This window comes from Amblyomma mixtum, chromosome 3 (assembly GCF_055824585.1).
Source record: "Amblyomma mixtum isolate Tamu chromosome 3, ASM5582458v1, whole genome shotgun sequence".
NCBI lineage: Eukaryota > Metazoa > Arthropoda > Arachnida > Ixodida > Ixodidae > Amblyomma > Amblyomma mixtum.
The window spans coordinates 288,820,749-288,844,412 of NC_143014.1; the positions used below are offsets into that span (position 1 = coordinate 288,820,749).

The window sequence follows — 23,664 nt, forward strand, 5'->3', positions numbered from 1 at the left end:
TACCTCACATAGAAAACTGTATTTATTGTGTAGACAACAAGATACCAGGTTCACTCGCATAATTTGTGCACTCTTTTCAGTAATTTAGGGCTCCAAAAAGAGATGCTGAGATTTCGCGAACATGTCCTAAAAAAACTCCATAAAGGTCATAACGTGCATGTATGCCCTACATTGCCACGCATACGTCGAACCCCCACTCGCACCCCTCACTGGTAAAAAAAAAATCCATATGCAGGCCGACGCAACCCCTGTGCCCGCGGAATGGTATGATGGCGCATGCGCAGCTCTAAGCAATAAACGCGCAACGATACAATTGCAGAGCCAGCAGTCAGGAGCCAGTGGAGGTAAACGGTGCTAAAACGGTGTCCTCGCGATGGGCCCGGCTGACTAGCGGCAAACCGGACCGCCAGCGGTTCGGCTGTTCAGTTGTTTTGGATTCCGGACACCTTGTCCTGGAAAGCAACTGCCAGTGCGAGTGGGCCGGGTAAATAGCGAGCGAATATAATTTTCTTTACGGCAGCTAATTTAACAAACTATTTACGAACTTCTTACACGTGAAGCTGCCAGGGAATGGGCACTACCCGTCGTGCTCGCACCTCGCACGCAGCAGTTATGAAATTGCTTTGGCTTGGCCTGGCCAGTCACGTGGTTACATCTTCACAGCAGCGTGGCCGGCGTTCCCTCACTGCTCACACCTTCCACAGCCTGCCTTGCGTGCACTCGTGTATACGCTGGTGCATTTTTTTTTTCATATATGTTTGAATAATAAATTCTGGGTGCGCATTTAAGTGAGGGCGCAAGTTATGTGAGTAAATAGGTTAAGTTAGCTCCCTCCTTGTTGGTTTGGCTGCAGAAATTTTCCAAATTTTAAAATTCACCGGTTGGCGGGTATTGATTCTTTATTTTTTTTGGTCCTGACATGGTATATTCGAGATTCTCCTGCACTGTTTTGACGGTTTGGTTGTGGCTATTAAAAAGTTATGCAGAACTGAAGGGCTTTAAAGTTTACCAAGCAAGTCCTGTTGCTTGAATTCTTGGTGCAGTGTTATGTGACAGAATCGGGCGAACAGTGCAGGTCCTTTTATAGTCGCTTTATAGTTTTATAGTCCTTTATAGTTCTCATTGGAATGATGCAATTAAGTGGATTGAGTCAGAGCAATTTTGGTATCAAACCTATTTGTATACTTATTTCTGCGGTGAGCGAACTGACACTTGTTGTTGGTTTTATTTTTAATGTTTAACATCAAGGTCGTTGTATTTTATATGGCAGTAGCTAGCTCTAGTCCACTTTGCTGGAAGTCATAATATTTGGTGCAAGCCAATTACCACCTGTGATCAATTTTTCACTTGTTTTCTCTTATACGTCCGGTAGTAAACCAGTTTGAAACAGTTTACTTTAATTGTCTCAGCAAATGCTTTACCACTAGGGTCATTGTTATATATGTGGTGCTTTTCCAGTGAAGTGTTCTGGGTTTGCTTAAAGGTCACCAGTCTGCTCCAAAAGTGCTCCAAAATAAGACTTGCTGCTCCAAAGCTGCTCGAAAATAAAACTTGCTGCTCCAAAGCTGCTCCAAAATAAGACTTTTGCTGCTCCAAAGCTTCTCCAAAATAAGACTTGCTGCTGCTGTGCCTGCTCCAAAAAGCTGGAGCCTGCTTCCACCCCTGAGTGGGAAAAGTAAGAAGTGTGCTGTATGGGATTGTCACGGGTGGGAAATGATGGGTGACTGTGTATCAGTGGAAGAGGCCTTCTGTGACTCGCCTGGTGGTGATGATAGGTTGACTTGTCTAAGAGCACAGCTTGGCTGTTGGGAATTGCATGCCTTTTGACTCATGGCTCCTGTTGCAGGTTCACCTGGAGAAGGTGTGGAACTTTGTCCTGGCCTTCCAGTCCAGCCATTGCAAGCTGGGTGGCAAGCGGTACCTGGCTGCAGTTCACGAAGGCATCAAGGTGCACAGCCCCTTGTTCCACATGTGGGGCCAGTGCTTTCTGCTCACATGCATGAGTGGGCTAGGCACACACAAGGTCAAGAAACCTTGGATGTCACATGTACAGCTGTGGCCAAAACATAACGAAGCATGCTGTGGCATTTGAAATTTTCTCAAGCACTGTGCAGAGCTGATGTGATGGTTTCTTGGGTTCGCACGCGAGTGCACCAGCGGCATGTGTTCATTTCATTTATTTACCCTAAGGGCCCTTTCGGGCATTACATAGGGGGGGGGGGGGGGGGGGGGGGGAATACAATTCAAAACTGGTTATATATGCACACAAGTAAAAACGCACTTATAAGATAACCATAAAAATATAGAAAAGGAAAAAAGTGTAGGGAGAAATAAAATAATTTGGAACCTGTGTATTTATACAATAGATATATATTTTGGAATGATTACACAAGGCCATAACAGAGTTAACTATAAGCACGCGCAATACCGGGCAGGGAGTGCAATACAGCAATGAATACAGCCCAGTACATGAAGGGAAAAAAAGCGAGATAAGTAATCTAAACCCATCAATAACAAGAAGGCAATCAAAACAGCCTAACATAAGATATCTTCTAAACCCTTGAGGAAAGATGCATGATTAGATATGGAGGTGACATCTGCAGGCAAACTGTTCCGTTGTGAGATGCCAAGTAAAAGAGGTGAATATTTGAACAAATTTGTGCGCACGAATATGGGGCTGATTTTAAATGGGTGGTCGAAACGAGAAGATATGTGGGCAGCAGGATGCAGAAACAATTCTTGAAATTCTGATGCACCATGATATAGATTGTGCATAAACGATAGGCGGGCATTTCTTCTTCTAATTTGGAGGGGCAATAAGTTAAATTGTTGCTTAAGGCTATTTACGCTGGTCCAAAATGAATAATCGTGGGCAATAAACCTGGCTGCTTTATTCTGAAGTGATTCAATGGAGTTTACCAGATAAGTTTGATGAGGGTGCCAGATGATAGAAGCGTATTCGAGTTGGGACCTGACAAGGGATGTATAGGCTAGAAGTTTTGTTTGTTGGTTTGCTTGATGCAGGTTACGTTTCAGGAAACCTAATGTTTTAGCGGCCTTGTTAATAATGTACTCAATATGAAAATTCCAAGTGAGATCAGAAGATAAATGAACTCCTAGATATTTAGTGGATGATACATGTTCAATGGCATCACCTCTAATGAAGTACGTATGAAGTGCAACCTGTCTCTTTTTAGTGAACGTGAGTGCTTTCGTTTTGTCAATATTTATTTGCATTTGCCACCTTGTGCACCAATCAGAAATAGCATTTAAGTCATCCTGCAAAAAATTGTGATCACGAGGATTTTTAATGGGATATTAGTTAACATCCCATGAGATGTTAGTTATATCCTGGTTTAATTGTACTGACTTAGTTTCATGAGAATTTCGAAGGGCTCAGCATTAGACCTGTGGGAATATTTGATAATTTTGAATATTTGGTTGTATAGTAAAGTATTCGATAATCGATTCAATCCGAGCGTTTGGCTTGGTATTCGAAACCTCGGAATATTCGTCTCATGCAAGCAATGCTTTTGGAACACTTGCTTTGCGTTGTTTCAGTTCAGTTGACATCCTCTGGGATGGCAGCGCGGCGCACGCATAGGCAAAGCCCAGCTTCATAAATGCTTCCTAGGCGTACGTGCCGTGTGCCTGCATGTGCATGTGTTCAGAAGCACACACGAGCAGGCATGAGCTCAGTGCCCTGATCTGTACTTTCTAGGTGCATGCGCCCGCACTGCCTGAGGTGTGCACATGCTTGAACCGGCAAGGCGGCATGCATCAGATGAAGGATGCACAGCTCCCTTGACTTCGATATGATGAGTTGCTCTTCTCCGCCTGAAATTTGCTAATCAAGCACTATGCCACGAGCACGAGGAGGAGTAGCATGAGGCACATGGAGATGGGTGCCCCTTTCTGACGCCTCACATGGGGTGGTGCTCGGCACGCAAGTGCACAGTGCGTGTGTGCCTAGCAGGTCTCCGTGCAGCCACCCACAAGTGCGTCGGCTCTGCGTGTAGATCAACTCCCCTAATTTCTCGTGGCCATTTTTGCAAAAGGTCAGTACAGTTTCAGTGAGTATGACAAAGCCTCAGTGCACTCTTATCAGTGCGCTAGCACTAAGGCTTCCAATCTTGAAAAAAAAACTTGTTTATTTGAGTGTCTCAAGCCAGGTAGACCTGCAGAAATGAAATAAATACTGCGAATGCATTTTGAACCCACGGAGGTGTGAACAGATCAGCTTTGCTGGCCACTGCACGAGAGCACTACGCTCTCATCGCAACTGATCATCCCTCGAGTTTAACTGCCAAGCTCTCGCGCCTTGTATTGCATGCTGTCATCTTCATCAACTTCCACCCGTGCGCAATTGATCCAGAACCCACTGCTAGTGCAGTGCCCTCTTAAAGTGTGTTAAGAGAACAACGTAGGCTAAAATGAAAAAAAAAAGCTGTTTTTTTTTTCATGGCATGAAATTCTGGCATTTTTCTGAACAAAAACCAATATCTCACTTGTGCGAGAACAATTTTTGTGACACAGCCAGCCGCAGTGGCTCATTGGTGACGGCGCTTGGCTGCCTACACAAAAGACATGAGTTTTATCCCGGCCACGGCGGTCGCATTTCAGTGGAGGCGAAATACTAGAGGTTCGTGTACTGTGCGATGTCAGTGCATATTGAAGAACACCAGTTGGTCGAAATTTCCGGAGCGCTTGACTACGTTGTCCCTTATATCCTGAGTCGCTTTGAGACCTTAGACCACAATAAACCATCTGTGTAGCGCATGTACCTTCTTCCTCGCAAGATGCAACATTTGCAACAGTGTCACAGCGCAGCATCGCAAACGAAAATATTGCAAATTTGTACTGCATGAAGTGCTCCCAACCCATTCAAGCCTGCTTTTTTTATCACTCTTTTTATCAGAACAAAAGGGGGCAATGTCGTCACCATAGACCAAAATCTTAATTTTACATCATGCTAGCGAGAAGCCACGATTAGATGTGTTTTTGAAGGTACTTTTCTATAGGACCTTAAGATATGTAATGTGAGGTACAAAGGCGATGTGGAAAAGGTGAGTTAAATTCTTTCTTACTATTGCTCTCCCCTTTCTTTCCCTTCCCTTTTCCTGTCCTTTCCCTGTCCTCTCCCTGTCCTCTCCCTGTCCTCTCCCTGTCCTCTCCCTGTCCTTTTATTCCCGCTAGCCACAGCTAAGGTGCTTCAGGTTTCGATGGCAGACGCCGCGGCTAGCAATGTCTTTTCCTTCCATTGTTGTTTATTTTTATTTATAAATAGCCACTAACAACAACCACATGTTTGGCAAGCTCTTGGTTGTTAGGGGAAGGCAGTTTTCCCACGAGGCTTTTGGTGGGTTGTGGATGGGCAGCTTAGGGGGTCTTGCATATTTTCATATGCAGGGTCCATGCGGGTTCTTGAAAACCTTCAAAACCCTTGAATTTGGAAGAAGTGTTTTCAAGGGCCTTGAGGGTCCGGGAATTTTCGTGGGGTCCTTGAAAGCCCTTGAATTTTGGTTTGGTGAGAAAGATGGCCGTGGAAAAACGCTAGGATCCTTTAATTTTTTTTTTACAAATTATCTTGTTGGAGGTAACTTTACCGGAACCCCACCTCTGTGGCTTTGATCGCTGTCCCTTCAACAAGAGCTCTGCGTAAATGCAGACGAAGCCCCACTGTCTCCGCCCGACACTGCACATGGCTTCCATCACCCCGTAAGCCGCCCCAAAAGCAAGGTTTGGGCGCGAAGCGAAAAGTGACAGTGCAAACGGGGTTTGGGCATGGGACCTGGTGCGCTGTAATCGTAAGGAGCCTACACAGTTGCAATGCAAGCAGTTCACCGGCACACAGCAAGCACGCTTGCGTCACTCCAATAACGCAATGTAGGATTCACCTAAAGCCATTTTGTAAAATTTTCTGTCCACCATAAAAAAGCTGTTATAAGGGCTTCAGCATCACCCACAGCTGTGCCGCCATGCAGGAAATTTTCCTTCATGCAGGCAACTGTGATCGAGCACCGCTTGGCTCGCTATACATACGTAAGGTTTGCACCAGAAAAGTCGAAATAGCTTTCTTATTAAAATGCTTTCGAGCAAAGACTGAGCATGCTGGCTCAGGTGCAAATTTTTTCGAAATGATGCCGCATGCAGGGGCATCTGGCGCCAGACTACGGTGCTGCTTGGCCACCGTAGTCGTTGCTAGGCCTAGCCTGTTTCGCACCGAAACCGCAGCCGACGGCGTGTCTAAAGTGGCCAGAGTTGAATGAAAGGTCTGCTTTTGGTACGGGCAGATGTGAGATCCATCAGCTTATAATAAAATAAAGGTGAGGTCAAGTTCCACGATGCTTTTAACAGCGAAGCTTGCAGATGCAGGACAGATGTGAGGTGCAACTGTGGGTAGAAACGACAGAAATGTGTTGGTATCGCAGTTGCTGCTCTTACTAGCAACTCATTATTGATAAACGGCCCTCAAGAGAGGTTTATTTTTTACGTTAAAAGTCTCTTGTGCAGTACATGCTAGATACGTGAGATGTAAGAAATGTTTCTTTAATAAAATGCTGTGTTGCTGAGTCCTTGAAATAAGTAGTCGTGGGTCCTTGGAAGTCCTTGAAAATCCTTGAGTTTCATGGCTGAAAACCAGCATGAACCCTGCATACCGTGTTGCATGAACCCTGCATACCGTGTCTTGGGGAGGGTGGTAAGGGTACTGCTCAAAAATTCATGTTGGAAGCTGGCCAGGGGGCAAGTTGATTTTATGGCGCTGGAAAGGTGTCTGTGAGTACCCGTGTAAGTACCCTGCGTAGGGGAAATTCTGAACTGACACAAGCCTCAGCGTACGCCCATTACTTGCGTGGCAGTGTCCCCAAACCTGCTGAAGCTAGAGGGATTTGTAGATGCAAAATCTATCAGCTTTCTGCCTAATGGATTCCAGTGTATGCATACCTGGTTTACATTAGTTTTGAATGCATTTGATTTTGTAGCTTCTACCTTAAATTTTCTTTTTTTTGGCATGGACAGTAGATTAAAGTGGATTAAGAAAAAAAAACTCGCATTAAACAAATTTAGCATTTTTTTGTTTCATATACAGTAATGCCTTGTTACAACAGTCAGCGGGACGGCAGAAAAATTCGTTATAAGCGATAAGCGACCACAACTGCGAGGAAGCTGGCGGACGCCGCGTGGCGAGCACATGACATCCGCCAGCTGCGGCAGTTGCTAGGCAGCAGCTCAAGGTTGGTCTCTATGCCTTCTCGGAGTACCGCCACAGCGAAGTCGCAAGTTCATGGCCAGTGTAGCTTTTGCTACAAAATTTGCTCTTATCAGAGTCGTTACCTTTGCCAGCAACTCAATATTGGTCAGCGATCCTCAAAGATGATACAGTTTTCACATTTATTATACCAGAGCTTATTATTTATATCAAGAACAAGCTTTAGCTCATTTTTGTGACGCCGGCAGACGGGATCCAGGCTGGTCGACAGGCTGGCAGACTCGGCGTACTTCACGTTCGCACAAGAAAATACAAAACAGCCATGCTACCATAAAGTCGGCCACCTAGATTCAAGGAACGACAGCATGCCTGCGCAAGAGTGGAGCTTTCTCCAACGATGCTGCCTGCAGGAACGCTGGATGACAAACGGCGCGCTACTCCCTGACTGCCCTGGTCGTCGCTAAGCCTAGAGCTGGGTTCGCATTGATGCCGCAGTTGATAGCGGTTCGGGACTGGCCAGCACTCAAATAAAGGCGCTACACTCGGCACCCCTTTCCTGTCAACCTGTCCCATAATAAAATGTGTTAGATTTCCATGACGCCTTCAGCAACGCAGCTGGCTGACAGCAGGCTAACTGCACCAGGCAGGAGCAGTACCAAAGTGGCCATTGGATGAAATTTGCTTGTACTGCACTCATCACCCTACCAAAAACTCGGTATTGGCCAACGATCATCAGAAATGATGCGGCTTGCTATGAACGTGAGCAAACAATACTATTGCCTTTTTGAGACACTGGCGGCCGGCATAAAGGCTGGCTTGTAGCCAGCCTTGCTCAGAGGAGCGCACCCTATATCATCACGATGCTGCCGCTCTCCGTGCTCGTATTTTCTGCCGCTTCCAGTCATTGCGTTTGCCGCGAGCGGATCGTCGTTGACATCTAGCAGGTTGGACGCAGGTGACGAGCTGCGATCGGATGTTGCGACGCCTTTCTCAACGGCGCGCCGCAGTGAATCGCACTCGCTTTTCGCACATGTGTCCCCATCTTAACAACAAAATTCATTGACCGTACGACGCATTTAGACCGTTAGTCTGGTCGGATGGCGCGAATCGAGCATGACTGGCCACTTTTCCGCATCCAAGACAGCGCGGTTTTCTGGCATCGCACCTTAATCGAGCATGACTGGCCACTTTTCCGCATCCAAGACACCGCGGTTTTCTGGCATCGCAAAGCGCGAAGAAAACCTTATTTTCATGTGGATTCTATCACGGGGGCACCAGCGATGTGCTTCTAACCGAGATTAATGGTTTGGGCGTGCTGCACCATGGAATTTGGCCCTGCTGAGCTGGGGACACTTGGCACTCGCTTAGCACCCGTTACTAGGCAGGCCACCGATCGTGGGTTTGGTACTTTTGTGGCCTATTCTACTCCTGCATGAGTCTAATTCGTGAGCGGTATTAATTTGCCACTGCATGTGCCACCACGGCGGCGATGCCTCCGCTTGCCACTTCACTCTAAGCGGGTCAAGCTCTTCATGCGGTTCGAGTAATGCGACTTAAAAAGCATGTGCTTTGGTCGGGACCGGAAGAAATTTCGAATGAAGCAATTTCGTTATAACGAGGGATTACTGCACCAACATCACACAGAAAAGTAAACAGCATAACAAGATTGATCAAAACCCATCTATGTTCAGAGTTCTTTTTTTTGTCCTTCGCCTGTTTGAACTAGTTCGATGAGGTCCGAACTGGTTCGAACGAGAACGGAATGTTGTGCTGGAGTCCGAAAGGTGTGAACCCGAACCGAACCTGAAAAAATTCCGGCTCGACTCCCAGGTAGAAAGGGGGAGGGGGTTACATAATTGTGGAAGTGTTGCAGTGTTGAGTGGTAAGTAGTAAGTAGATGTTCTAAAGCTGGACCTTAGTGGAAGGCCTCCTTTTCACCTTCAAAAGTGAAGAAGAGACAGGCGGCTTTCAGTGCGTCCCAGTTTGCAGTGGAAGGCTGCGCTGGAGTTGCGAAGGACATGCTATCACCTGTAATCATGGTCGGAAGGCTGGAAAATATAGCAGCATGTGGCCATTCCGTGAATGCTGCTTTTTGATGAAAATGGTTACCTAACCTCTGCAACTTGCATGTTCACACTTGTGAGTCGCAGGGCTACTCAACTGTTTATGTTGAGAAGCATTAGTCTCCACGACAATTGCCTTCTGCCCAATTTTCCGGCCTTCTGATCCCGAGTCGCAAGCCACTATATGAGTGGGCTTTTTGGCGATATCATGTGTCGATAACAGACCAGTATTGACTTCATACATGGTTGCAGTCTTGTTTTGAAGCATTTTATGGTTTATGGGGGTGTAACGCCTCAAAGCGACTCGGGCTAGGGGGGCGTCGTAGTGAAGGGCTCCGGAAATTTCGTCCACGTGGGGATCTTGTGGGTTTCTACGTGGACACAGGCCACCACCCACCGCGGGTTCGAGTTTCGCGCGAGCCAAGGGCCCCAATCAGCCGTCGCCACACACACACACTGGGACACCGATGCGGTGCACTCAACCTCCGCTGGGAGGAGAGCGATTCGCCTCAAAGAAATAGGCCTCCAAGTTCACAAGGAGACGTTTATTCACGTCGTCCCTCAGCAGTACACACGCACTCAATCGTCACCCCGTCCCAGGGGCGTGCGAGGAGCAAGGCTCCGCTGCGCGCACGAAGCGACTCGAGTAATGCGCGCCGCTAGCACGCCGCTGCAGGAGAATGTCCCCGCGGCAGTGCGGTGATGTCTCTCTCGTGTCGACCGTTCGGCCGGTTGCGAGAGAGAGTGGGCAATCAACGCAAGGTACGCCTGTCGGAGGTCGCTGGACCCCGCTGGACAGGCTCGAGCCGCTGCAGGTCAGAGGACACGTGCGGGCGAGCTCGAGTATCTACACTGGTCCGAACGGCAAAGGCCGGCACGGACAAACAGTAGCGTACGCACCTTACGCTGTCTCGGAGGGATCTCTCTCTGGGCCCCGCTCGGACGGTCGCGTGGTGCGCGGCCGCCCAGAGCGGGTCCCGGATTCCCGCCAAAAGGCGCCAATGGCAAAGGCCCTTGGGGAGCCGGGGCGGAGCTGTGGCTAAATGACAATGATTAGTCACCCAGCCGCCTCTCCACCACCTGAGGCGGGAGCAAGGGAAAGAGGAGAAACAACGCGGGAGGCCGGCACAACCGCGCAAAGGCGACGGTGGAAAGCCAGGATTCCCACATCCCCCTCTCCTTAAATGCCCTCCTACCCATCGGCAAAGCACGCGGCGAAAATAAAGAAATCAATACACACAAAAAAATAAGCTACACCTCAGTTCCAAAATAAAAAAATGAATACACAAAAAAAACTAGCTACGCTTCAGTTCCAAAATAAAAAAATGAACACACAAAAAAAAATAGCTCCACTTCAGTTCCAGCCAGAACAACGAAAAAAAACACGAAACAAAGGAAAACAAGGCAATCAACACTTGCATACACTTCAAGAACACTAAACAGCATGCAGATTATATACACGGTTCACAAGGAGATGTCAATACAACTGTACAGCTATGTTACAGGTGGATGCCAGCCTCAAAGTTCGATGGCACGGCCCAGTGGGCCGGTCGGCGACTCACCGCTCGCAGACTTCAAGTTGAACGGGTTGGGAGGGCCGGCGACTGATGGCGGTCTTCTTTCCGTTGATGACGAAGGGGCCGTGGCAGGGCACTAACCTCGCGCCCTTGGGCACGACATCACGTTCGGGCACAAGACAGTTAGTGCACCCCTTTCACGCCGGCTGAAACGGGCGAGGACGTTCGGCGGCGTCCTGATGTGAAACCTTGGCCACAGCGAGGAGTCCTTCTCATCCTCGCGCTCACGCAGAATCACACAACGGCACAACTCACAGGCGTCGCCTTGGCTCATGGTTACGCCCGCACACAGCCACAGCCACAAACACGCATACACCGGCACGTGCGCGGACGCTGGTCGGCGACAACGATCCCCTCATCAGAAGCGTCCAGAGGCGCCGCGGCGAGGGTCAAAGGGTGCACTTTCCACCCCCCATCGCCCCAAATGCCCCACCAACTTCCCCTCTATACGGGCCGCACAACACTCGCACCACGACACAGGCTCCTTAACAAGCCAACCACCCACAGTCGGGCCGGAAATGTGAAAGGGCGCGCCGTACAAACAACACCCATCTTTTGCTTCTAGAAGATAAGAGCAAGCACGAGCGGGCTGAAGTTTGCCTATGTACAAGTCTGGTACGTTAGACCCAAAACAGACTAACAAGCTGGAAACGAAAGTGACTAAAAACTGACTCAAACAGACAAATAAATAAACTGATAAACACACAAGGCTGGAACTGAGCATGCTGCAAAAACAAAAATAAAAATAACACACCGTGCTTCGCCTGGGTAGGGCCTGACGAGAAAGCTGGCCAGCTAGTTGAGGCTGCGTGCCTTCGGTTGCGGAAAAGTCCGCCGTCCGGCATCAATCACACCGGTGACCGTCGCCTCAGATTGTACCGGTGCTCCGTACGCTTGCGTTCCGCAGCACCAGTTGTGCCTTTGCGCTTGCCTTTGATACCAATGGGTACCGGCGCAAGCTCGTCAGACCGTGACGCGTAGGCCTTCAGGTCTATGAACCCCTGCTTGCTCCTGGGGGAAGGCCCCATCAAATCGCAGGTGGCCATCTGCCACGGACGCACACTGTCAATCGGTTTCATCATTCCAGGCGGCTTGCCGCCCCGTGACTTCACCGCTTTACAGACGTGGCAGGAACGGCAATAGCGGAAAATGTCACGCTTCATGCCGGGCCACGTCACCGAATGACTCAGTTTTGCAAAAACTTTGGAGCCACTCAGATGACCGGCCAGTGGTTCGTCATGAGAGAATTGCAACAGTGCACCTCTCAGACTTTTGGGGATAACCACCTTGAACGGGTCAATGGACTCGTCATCGGTGGCTATGTACTTCAGCACGAGCCCGTCATGGTCCAGGAAATATGAATCCACGGGGTTCGCCGCGACACACGCTGGCTTCTGCCCCCCCTGCGCCCGCTACAATACAAGTAGCGTCACGGCGCTCCGTCTCCCTGAGACCGTCGCTCACCTCGCGACAAAAGGGGTCATTTTGCTGGGCTTTCAGTAGCTCTTTACGGCTGAAAACGATTCCAGTCATCCCGGAGGGGAGCATGGTCTCGTCCCCACTCAGGTTTGCAGCCAAAATTTCCGTTCGCGTCGGCACTTCCGAGGCGCTCACGAAGAGCTTTGCCTCTCGTCCGCTTTGCGAAGCGCTGCTTGCCTGGTTAGCGGAATGGGTTAACCCGTTTGCTGGCTCCCCCTCCTTGCCGCCCGGCGGCTCGTCCGCTGTTTCGCCCCCTTTGCCTACAGGCGTCAAGGCGCCGCTGGCGAGTGGGGCACGGGATAGCGCGTCAGCTACCACGTTTGTGCTCCCCTTTCGATACTGCACCGAAAAGTCGTAATGCTGTATCAGGAGAGCCCAGCGCGCCAGTCGACCCGCAGGCTCCCGGAGCCGCATCAGCCAACTGAGCGCACTGTGGTCTGTCTGCACCACGAATTGCGTTCCATCAAGGTAGACGTCAAATTTGCGCAGTGCAAACACGATGGCGAGGCACTCCTTCTCGGTCACGGAATAATTCCTCGCCGAGGGCAGCAAGGAGCGGCTGGCAAAGGCCAGCGGTTGCAGCACGCCATCGAATTCCTGTAGGAGAACTGCTCCTAAACCCAGATCGCTCGCGTCAGTCTGGACTACGAACTGTCTGGTCAGGTCGGGTAGCCTGAGCTGCGCTGTCTCGGCAATGGCACTAGACAGGAGGCGAAATGATCGCTCTTGCTTGGGCTCCCATCGCCACGCGGCAGTCTTTCCCAAGAGCCAGGTCAAGGGTGCCTGCACGCGGGCACAGGACAATAAAAGTTGGCCATTCCCAGACAACGGCGCAGGCCGCGTACGTCCTTTGGTGCGGGAAATTCGAGTATGGCTCGAAGTTTCTCCGCATCTGGCTCAATGGAGCCCCGGCCTCAGCGACTGCGCCCCTGCCTCAGTGGAGGCTTGGGCGGGCTGCACAAATGAGGGAGGCAAGGCTCCTAGTTCGATGAGCGGCGCGGTTTCCACAGGGAACCGGGCCAGCGCCTCGCCGTTCCCAGAGCAGAATTGACTACTCGTGGGGCACGGCTGCTGCTGTTCGAAACTGCCAGTTGCGGCAGCGTGACACGAACTGCTTTCACACTGGGCGGAAAGCTTGCACAGCTGAGGCATGTGACCAGTGCATCCCGATACAGCTCCAATGGGAGCCGTGTGGTCGACATTTTGGGTTGTGCCGCCGTAAACCCCAATGGGGGCCGCGGCCAACCACGGTGTCTAGCTATTCGAAGGAACAGCAGCCAGCGGATCAAACGACGCTACAACTCCGTAAGGAGCCGACATGTAGCTGCCGAGTGCCCCGCTGGGTGTGGTAGACATGGTGCGCAAGCGTGATCGTCAAGGCGACCTGCTCGGCTAATGTGCCATCAAAAGCGTAAGCGCCAATGTCTTAGCACGTTGGGCGCCAGTTGTGGGTTTCTACGTGGACACAGGCCACCACCCACCGCGGGTTCGAGCTTCGCGCGAGCCAAGGGCCCCGATCAGCCGTCACCACACACACACTGGGACACTGATGCGGTGCACTCAACCTCCACTGGGAGGAGAGCGATTCGCCTCAAAGAAATAGGCCTCCAAGTTCACAAGGAGACGTTTATTCACGTCGTCCTTCAGCAGTACACACACACTCAATCGTCACCCCGTCCCTGGGGCGCGCGAGGAGCAAGGCTCCGCTGTGCGCACGAAGCGACTCGAGTAATGCGCGCCGCTAGCACGCCGCTGCAGGAGAATGTCCCCGCGGCAGTGCGGTGATGTCTCTCTCGTGTCGACCGTTGGGCCGGTTGCGAGAGAGAGTGGGCAATCAACGCAAGGTACGCCTGTCGGAGGTCGCTGGACCCCGCTGGACAGGCCCGAGCCGCTGCAGGTCAGAGGACACGTGCAGGCGAGCTCGAGTATCTACACTGGTCCGAACGGCAAAGGCCGGCACGGACAAACAGTAGCGTACGCACCTTACGCTGTCTCGGAGGGATCTCTCTCTGGGCCCCGCTCGGACGGTCGCGCGGCACGCGGCCGCCCAAAGCGGGTCTCGAATTCCCGCCAAAAGGCGCCAATGGCAAAGGCCCTTGGGGAGCCAGGGCGGAGCGGTGGCTAAATGACAGTGATTAGTCACCCAGCCGCCTCTCCACCGCCTGAGGCGGGAGCAAGGGAAAGAGGAGAAACAACGTGGGAGGCCGGCACAGCCGCGCAAAGGCGACGGCGGAAAGCCAGGATTCCCACAATCTTTAACATGCACTTACATTGCACAGTGCGCGGGCTTCTAGAATTTCGCTTCTATTGAAATTCGATCGCCACGGCCGGGATCGAACCCGCATCCTTTGGGTCAGCAGCTGAGCGCCATAATCACTGAGCCACCGCAGCAGAATTTTGACGCGTTTCGGCAAGGTAAATACCGCAGATGGACGGCATTTCTAAATTACTGCACCGTTGCACTCTGCGTAAGTGTAACTTGGAGTGACACCTGCTACCAATTTTGCAGAATGTGACGTAGAAGGCACTGGAAAATTGAGAAAAAAACACTCGGCAAACATCAGCGAACACTTCAATTCACTGGTTTAGCACACGTGGTTTTGTGCACGACTGTGGTTTCGGAGTGCCGGAGACAGTGCGATGTACCTGATTCACTGTATCTTGGCACTGGTCATGTCATCCATTGCTCAGCAGCAAAAGCTAACATAGCAAGCTACTGAGGTCTTCAAAATCGGTAGCTACAGTCAGCAGTCAGGTACATATCTCGGAGGTCATGCAGCTAGTTGCCACTGCCATGCTGCTGCTAACATGGAGAAAGAGACCCCTCCATCATCCGGCCATTTTACCCTCTCCACATCTCCTCCAAAGAGGTGGTGCAGTCTTGTAGGTGCTTTAGTGGCAGGCATTACAGTTAACGAGCTATGTTTTACATAGACTCTTATGGAGTGTGGGCGGACCATGTTGCACTGTTCAAATCATCTAGAAGTTCAAATTAATGAAGTTTGAATTGACGTGCTTTCAGTGTATATGGTGAAAGGTGCATGACATGTTTCAGCATCCTAGCAGAGACACTAATGATGGATATTTGTGATAGCTGCTTGGATAACAGGTCACTTTGAAAGCTGGATTAGCTGGCTGGTCGTTCAGTTGGCCTGTTCCTTTGTAGCGCTTCAAGTGGTAACAGTGTGTGGCTACCTTGCTGCCTTTTCTGCAGGAGATAGCGGCAAGGTCAGGTACGCCTCCAGGCGCCGATCCATTGGTCTGGGCCCTGGCCACATTCCCCAACACGGCTCTGGCGGCACATACAGCAGGACCAGGTGATGCTCAATTGCATGTGCTGGCACTGTGTGTTTACTTTGCACGTGATCTCCTCATGTGGTTGAGATTACCTCAGAGACACAGAACCAAGCAGGCAGTTTTACTTGCAGTGCTTCCCTCACCAAAAACAGTGCCTCTGGGGCTTGTGATTACTGGTGGGGTGCCACGGAACGTGTTGAATGCAGGAAACAGTACGATGTGGAAAAACAGATCGGAGGTTGTACAGTTTAGCTAAATTGATTTCATCTACACAGCGCTGTACATGCACACACGTGCATTACATTCTTCAGCCTGTGAGCCACAAAGCGTTCAACATACAAGGCAGTTTATTTATAGAGATAGACCAGGTACGAGGTCACAATATTGCATGAAGCAAGCTTACTTGCTGTATAGGAAACAGTAAGCACATCACTTGCCCCTATGCTGCCTTCCTTTTCGATGAAATGTGCTTCTAGCGATTTCTGTGGGATACTTACGGCCCCTATATTTCTGTGTTTCTACTAAAATTCATGGCTTTTAGCATTTTTTGCAAAATTGTTTGTTATCAGTAACATTTTCTTCTTTTGATCGCATTGTGTTTGTGGACATCAGCAGGAATAATAGAATGATAGGAATTTGAATTTATTAGTCAGAGTTCTCTTTAAAGGCAGAACCTGGCAACAAATGAAGTTCTGCCGATGTCTTGACATGCTTGTTACCCCACCTGCTCAAGCCAGCTAGTGCTTCAAGTGCTGTAGCTCTGGTGGCAGCATGCTCACACGCTTGTATGGAAAGAGTCACAATATTGACGCCTGTCAAAGTAGTGTTACTGTAGTCATACGATTATGACACCAGTTCCCCGCAGGGGCGTCTGCTACATGCAGATGTTGGTGAGTTGCGACACCATGGGTTCCTCAGCATCCGCATGGACATCCCCACAGTGGGATGATGGTGAGCAGGGCCACCACGGACCCAAGCACCCATGTTTAGCCGTGTGTGGCTTCGCCCTGTCCGGGGAAAAGGGGATACTGATGGTTGAGCCGATGCCGAGCGTTTGAACCTTTAAAGGGGTGGAGACACCAAATTTTGAAGCTATAAAAAGCCTGCTATGGGATTCCTATGTATGCAAGGGCACTCACAGCCAGGTGTTGGACGCAACAAACGTTTAAAAAATATTTTAATTCGGTTCCAAAGATTACCTAAATGCTCACTCTCATGATCTAGACCCATCGCTAGCGCCATCAACCATGACGTCACAAGGGGTGTAGAAAAATTAAAGTTTTAGTGACGTCATACCAAAATACAGTGACGTACGATGAGCGGGGCACAGCCGTGTGAGCGCAGTCGACGCACCAGCGAGCCGCGTTTGCTGCTAACCGCCACTCGCTCGGTTTGTGGCGCGCCGTTGCGAACAGCGTCGCAACGTCCGATTGCAGCTCGTTGCCTGCGTCCGGCCTGCTAGATGTCAACGGCTAGCCGCTCGCGGCAACAACGACGGGAAGCGGCAGCCAAATGCGAGCGCGGAGAGCGGCAGCGTCATGATGACATAGGACGCACTCCTTGGAGCCGGGCGGTCTGCGCCAGTCTTCGTGCCGAACGCCGGCATCTGAAGAACGCGATAGTATTGTTTGTTCACGTTCATAGCAAACCCTGGGATATATGAATATCAAATATGCATCGTTTCTGACGATCGTTGTCAAATACCGAGTTCCTGGTAGAAGTGATGACTGCGGTGCAAGCAAATTTCATCAGCCTGTTTTGTGTTGCTGCTACCTGATGTGGTTCGCCTGCCGTCTGCTAGCTCTGTTACTCAAGACGTCGTGGAAATCGAACCGCATCAATATCTTTTATTATGAGACGAGTTCACAGTAAAGGGGTGCCGAGCGGAGCACGTTTCTGAGCGCTGGCCAGTCCCGAAGCGCCCTCAGCTGCGGAGTCGTTATGCGAAAGCAGCTAGGCCTAGCGACGACTAGGGCAGTCTGGGACCAGCGCGCAGGTCGTCGGCCGGCGTTGCCGCAGACAGTGTCGCTGCCGAAAGATCCACTTTTAGCACAGTCATGCTGTCGTATCTCGAATCTAGAAAGCATCCTTTCGGGTAGCATGGCTGTTTTGTATTTTCTTGTGCGGACGTGAAGTACGCCGAGTCTGCCGGCCGGTAGGTCAGCCTAGATACCGTCTGCCGACGTCATAAAAGCGAGCTAAAGAGTGTTCTTGACGTAAATAATAAACCATATGACAAGAAATGTGAAAAAAGTGTCATTTTTGAGGATCGCTGACCAATACTGAGCTGCTAGTAGAGGTAACAACTGTGATATGAGCAAATTTCTCACAACCGCGCCTAGCAGCTGCCGCTGGCGCGACGTTGGGGTCCGGCTCGCCTGGCGCCCGCTAGCTCCGCTGCCGAAGGCGTCGAGGAGATTGACCATACTATTATTTTATTGTGAGATGATTCTGTTAACACTACAGCTATTTGTGAAAAGTAGGCCTTTTATTATAGCGCAGGCGACTTCCGAAGCGCCGACCGCTTGCTAAACAGGCTATAGGCCTAGCGACGACCACGGCAGCCAGGCAGCAGCAGAGCTCGTCGCCCGGAGCGCCCGCGAGCGGTGCCGTTGCCGAAAGCTCCCAACATAAGCAGACATGCTTTGTCGCTGCTCAAGTATAGCTGGCAGTTCTGATAACAAGGCGATCTTGTCTTTTCTTGTGATATTCGTACACCATCCCAAGCAGCGCTCAGGTACTGCTGCACGGCAGCGAAGTGTGACACCGGTTGTGGGTGGTTGTGGGCGCAACTTGGGTAGAGCGGCGCAGCCATGCTTACTGGCATTTTGCAGTGTTTCGCATCCTCACGCGAACCCGCAAAGGCGATATTAGCGTGCGAACAAAAAAAAAGTCGATGTCCTCACTCATTGGAATCAGATCTGTCAGAATCCGAGCTGCTGGGACTAGACGTGCAGTTGTTTGTTTTCATGCGCTGGTCAGCACGTGTGTGGGAAAGCAGACGATGCAGCAGTAGGTGCGTCACAACTTTTGTGGGCCCACGTAACCAAGCGAAGCAGTTGATCTTCCCCCTCTGTGACGTCACTGTACAACTCGGCGTTCCGAAACCGAAACCGAAAATCGTTCACCTAAAAATGCTATAATAAATTATTCACTGTGAATATATGAATCTCTGAGTGTGTATCATGCTTCCTGGAGCCATAAGAAACGTTTGAAACTAAGAACGCGCGAACCACAAATTTGGTGTCTCCACCCCTTTAAGGCCCCTCGGCCGAGGCAACACAAAGCACTTCGTCCTGTGTGTGCGTCCCATTTTTTTGATAGCGCTCACCAATATCTTCAAGAATGTATTTCCAACTAGCCCCAGTAGTAACTCTTTTGACACCACTGTGGCCCCAGCTTCCCGTAGGTGGCACCTCCGCCCTGACCCGACCGCGGGAAATCAGCAGTCGCCTTTTCCTATCCTCCCCTCTATCTTTCACTTTCCTACCTCTTTCTTACAACTGTCCTGTCTCCTCCTCTCTTCTTGCTTTTTTTTCACTTTTCATAGGCGACTGGTTAACCTTTGATACCCTGTAACCATAGTTTTGTGGAAGAGAGGATGATAAGTTTACCCTTCTATTACTTGTTTTTATCAGGAGAAACCAGTGGCATCCATTTAAAGAAGTTGTCTGTACATCCCTCAAAAAGTTTATCACAAGAATCTTGCGTAATTTATTGTATAAGAGGTCAAAGGCTTGTTTTGCATGAGAACTGGTCACCTTTGTGATTGAAATGCAGAAATGCAGATTCTATGAAGCTTTTCTAATTGTGACTTCAGTGATAATTTAGTCCAAGATTATCTTCCCTGTCATAAATATAGTAACTTGTAACGGGATCTGGAAAAAGTTTGTTAGTTGGTTAGTGTGAAGTTTTTAATACCAATATTTCACTGTATTTTTATTGTTGACATATACACCTCACGCTGTCGCGGGTATATTGCCTCTGTTCTTGATGAGACAAGCTTCCAAGATTTCTTGGGCCTGTGTGATCTCGGTCCAGCCCTAGTGTTGTGCACAGTTGAAGCCACCATAGCACAGTGACAAATGAGCTTGCTCAGGAATGGTTTTGACAGTCGGCTACCTTCCCCAAGATGGAAACACCATGTGGCCGTTATGGGCTTTCCGGTGTGATTTTAGTAGTATCTTTTAGTCTTTTTCAGTTGTCGGGCATATGGCTTTTTGTCTTTCTTACCGCATCCAAAGTGTGCACAAGGCTTTGAAATTCTTGAAAATCTTCAAATTGAAATATCTGATTTTCAAGACCCTTGAAAGTCCCTGAAAAATCATAAATATATGAAAATCGTGATTTGCAGTAAGAAGCTCTTCAGATGCGTGAATAAAAAGAAAATTGTTTTTTGAAGCGAATAGCTTCACTAGGCTCGTCAACACCGCGCTTCGCGTGGGCCACCCCTGGGCGCCGCCGCAGCGCGCCCTTTTTCCTCCTCGCCAACCCCTCCCTTCTCCTCCTCGTCACCGGTTTACCCCTTGCCGCTGCTGCACGGTCTCCAACGCCGTCCCAAGAGAAGGTTCTTTCGCAAGGCATTGCGAGAACGCACACGTGTGCGGCGGCGGCCGTAGAAGAGGCGCAGACATTCGCCATGGGAGGAAAAAGACCCAGAAGTGGTAGCGAGGGAGTTGGCTCAAAATCTACACCGCTATCGTGGTGCTCCCAGTGCATTGTGTGCGAATTGCGACAGCTATGACGTCAAACAAAGTGTAACTGCAGCTTTTCGCTTGTATATCCAGGCTTAACCAGGGCTAAGCTACTGCCAATTTTTTTTCTCGATGCATATGTTTGTACTTCATGTCTAAAATTTCACCATGAAAGCTTCGCAAGCTTGGCAGATGCACTTGAGATGGCTGGCCACGTTGAGGCCATTGCTGTTTCCGGCCGTTCTGTAATTCCGGACACCTTGATTTCAGCTGCTGGCTTGTTGTGGTTTTGCGTTGCATATGCGCAAAACCCAAAGACTGCACTGTGGAGAATTTGGGTAGTTTTCCGGATGTGGATCCAGCAATTCTGCAGTGCATAAGAATTCCCAGAAAGTGCAAATTTCAAAGCTCATGGCTCAGTAATGGTGAATACATACACTAGGGGGTTCTGGATGCTATGAACCTGTATAGAGGGAAATGCGTGCTATGGGGTAAATGCTTCAATCTGGCTGTCACAGGTCAGTCTGCACTGAAAAGCCACATGAAAAGTGCAAAACACAGCTGTTGTATGAAATGAGCAGTGGCGGGTTTGGTATGCGAACACTTGTTTAACTGCCAGCACGAATGATCGACTAGTCAATACTTCATCACAGGCATCTGACATTAACAGCACGTGCTGCGTGAACATATTGGTTACTGATGCCAGCGGAATTTAGTGGATGTTGAAGATGCAGTGGTTCCTTGTAAATCCTGTAAAAGGGCCTTGAAAGCCCTTGAATTTCTCTGATTCTTTTTTTTTTATGTGGAGCATGTACAATCCTTTTGTGTGCTTATGTGCTTATTTTAAAAGCAGCTTGCTCAGAGAAATGAACTCTCGAGGTTCTTTTAGCAGGTGTATGTGGTGAGGGGCTGGTGTATTTGGTACAGCTGAGCCGCTATTTGCCTGGCACACAGCAGAGCCACAGTGGAGGGTGTACTGCAGGCACCCCACCAGAGGGGAACCAGCCTCATCTTCTGAACATGTCTAAAACAGTGTGCTGTAACAAAGCATGGTTGTTCGCTTGAAGTTTGGCTGTTCTCTTAATTGTGGTTCAGTTTTGTTTGGGTGTGATTCTGCTTATTGGTATTCGTAATCCCTGTTACTAGAGGTCCATGTACCGGTGCAGATAGAAGTAAATAGAGTACGCTATGGCCTTCAAACTTTATTTATTACTTGTCTAATGGAAATTAAACATTGAATGGGAGGTATGGTAGTGGTTGCTGGTACAGTTGCTCATGGAAACAGTGTGACTCGGTTTCTGCTAGGACAGTTGTGACTGCATGTAGAACAGAACAGCATGCTATGTTTACTTACGTCCACACCTGTACATATTTTCCCTTTGATTCTTGAGTTTGTTGGTAACTGATTGGTGATACATTTTCATGTACCGCTTATGTGCCACTGTTCAAACTGAAGCTGCACAAGGAACTTTTAGCAGGGAAAGTATGCACTTAATTCTGTAAATAAACAAAACTCTAATTCAGGTGTGCTAGATTCTAGATTGTAGGTCGTTGCAGAGGCTCACTCGACCCATGGTGTCTCTTGCAGTACCTGAGGCTGTCCGAGCCAACCTTGGGCGCATGCAGGCACCTGCTGTGCCTCTGGTTGCACCACAAGAAGAGGCAATGCATGAGACAGGTGAGCTGGGCATAAAATCTCAGATCGAGAGTTTTGGATGAGCAAACCTTGCAGCTTTCCTGTGTACCCCTTCAATTGTGATTACTTTAAAGGTGCACTGAAGACGAATCTGAACTCGTGTTTCTACCACGAGAACTCGTTCTACCCATTCCGAGCATTGTTAGAAACTTCTAGCTATTGTCCTATGCAGCTGATTTTCATAATTTAAATGGATTAAACTTCCCGGCTACCTCCTTTTTGAACTCACCGCAGATGATAGAAGGAATCAACTAATGCATGGAGTGCCTTTCAGACAGTTGCGTGGCGGCTTCGCTTTCGCTTTTATTTTGTTTTTTAGGTTTCCATAAATAAATAGATCCAGTCAGAGGCTACATAGCCGCAAATTAGGCCCGCAGAAATAAAAATGCTCATGGACTCTTTGCTTTAGCCGATCGCTACATATCACTCCACTGATGGCAGAGCGGCAAGCCACCACAGAACTGACTGAAAGGTTGGTTGACTCCTCCGACCATCTGTAGTGAGTTCAAAAAAAAAAAGGTAGGAGCTGGGACTTTCAATCCGATTTAAGTTATGGAAATAGGCCGCACAGGGCAATAATTTTCCAACAGGTCGCAAACAGCACATGTGTATTGAGGTCATGGTTGAATTATGAATAGTAAGCAATGACTTCTACTCTGCACAGTTTATGGGATGTGGAAGAGCAAATGCCTGCGTGTGCGAATTTCATGATGGAAGTATTGCTGAGCATTGCACCTAAGCACTATATCTAGTCTTTTTCGTAGGTGGTGAACCTATCCTATGGGTAAAAAAACTCACAGACTGTGTCAGTTTCAAAAGTTGCTGTAAGCATGAAATGTGTTGCAGGGAAGGTGCAGTGTTTTCTAGGACTCATAGACACTGATAGCCGCACTGGATTCCTGGGGAGCATCCAACTTCAATCGCTTTTCTTTCCTAAGCTTTCCTTTGTGAACAACAGTGTGCTCGACTTTCCTTACCGCTTTTTGTGTAAGGTGAACCAAGTGACCAGAGCTGGTTACCAGCCGTGCTGATGGATGGCGCTATGGGACCTTTGTTGCCGGCCCACACATTACATAATGACGTCAAGTCACACGACGCTGTCGCCTCGCTTGTCAGGTGCCACCAGGATTGCATGTGCTCCTCTTGGGCTGCAGGGCAGAACTTCAGCTCCTTCACGCCACGCGCTGGAATTTCTTTTCACTGCAGGGCCATAAAGATGCTGTTGTTGATGCATGCGCTGCTGTGGCGGCAGCGTGGGACGTAGGCACCAGGAGTGGGTGAACTGAAAGTTTCGCCAGTGTTTAGGTTTGGCACCATGTTGTGCTACATTCTGGCACCAAGGTCACCGGTGGCCGACAATGGGAGCTAAGAGCATTTGATGCTTAAAAGTGCAGTTTTTTGATGAGAAGAAAGAAAGAATATGGTCTCGTCAGTGTCGAGCCTCATTACTCAATGTTCATACCGCTCAACAGTGTTGGTGGGAGGCTTTTGTTCCGAGGATTTTTTGTGTCTGTCATGCACTTTTTCTTGTTGCCCGCAGTTTGAAAGGCGCAATTTCTAGACTTCAGTAGAAGAGGATTGCGTACGATTAAAGTGGCTGCTGTAGAAGCAGTGCTTAGAAGTGCAACAGCTTCGCCCATCCCACCTC

General features: G+C 49.4%; 1 protein-coding gene across 1 annotated transcript in view; it reads left to right on the plus strand.

Annotated features, from left to right (window-relative positions):
• Positions 1-23,664, plus strand: part of LOC149355114 (DNA (cytosine-5)-methyltransferase 3B-like) — a 139,503-nt gene that overhangs the window by 35,303 nt on the left and 80,536 nt on the right. Inside the window, exons 4-6 of the mRNA XM_089577599.1 lie at positions 1,847-1,948; positions 15,544-15,646; positions 21,909-21,998. Of these exons, the coding sequence (XP_089433725.1) occupies positions 1,847-1,948; positions 15,544-15,646; positions 21,909-21,998 (295 nt within the window). The remainder of the gene's footprint in view (positions 1-1,846; positions 1,949-15,543; positions 15,647-21,908; positions 21,999-23,664) is intronic.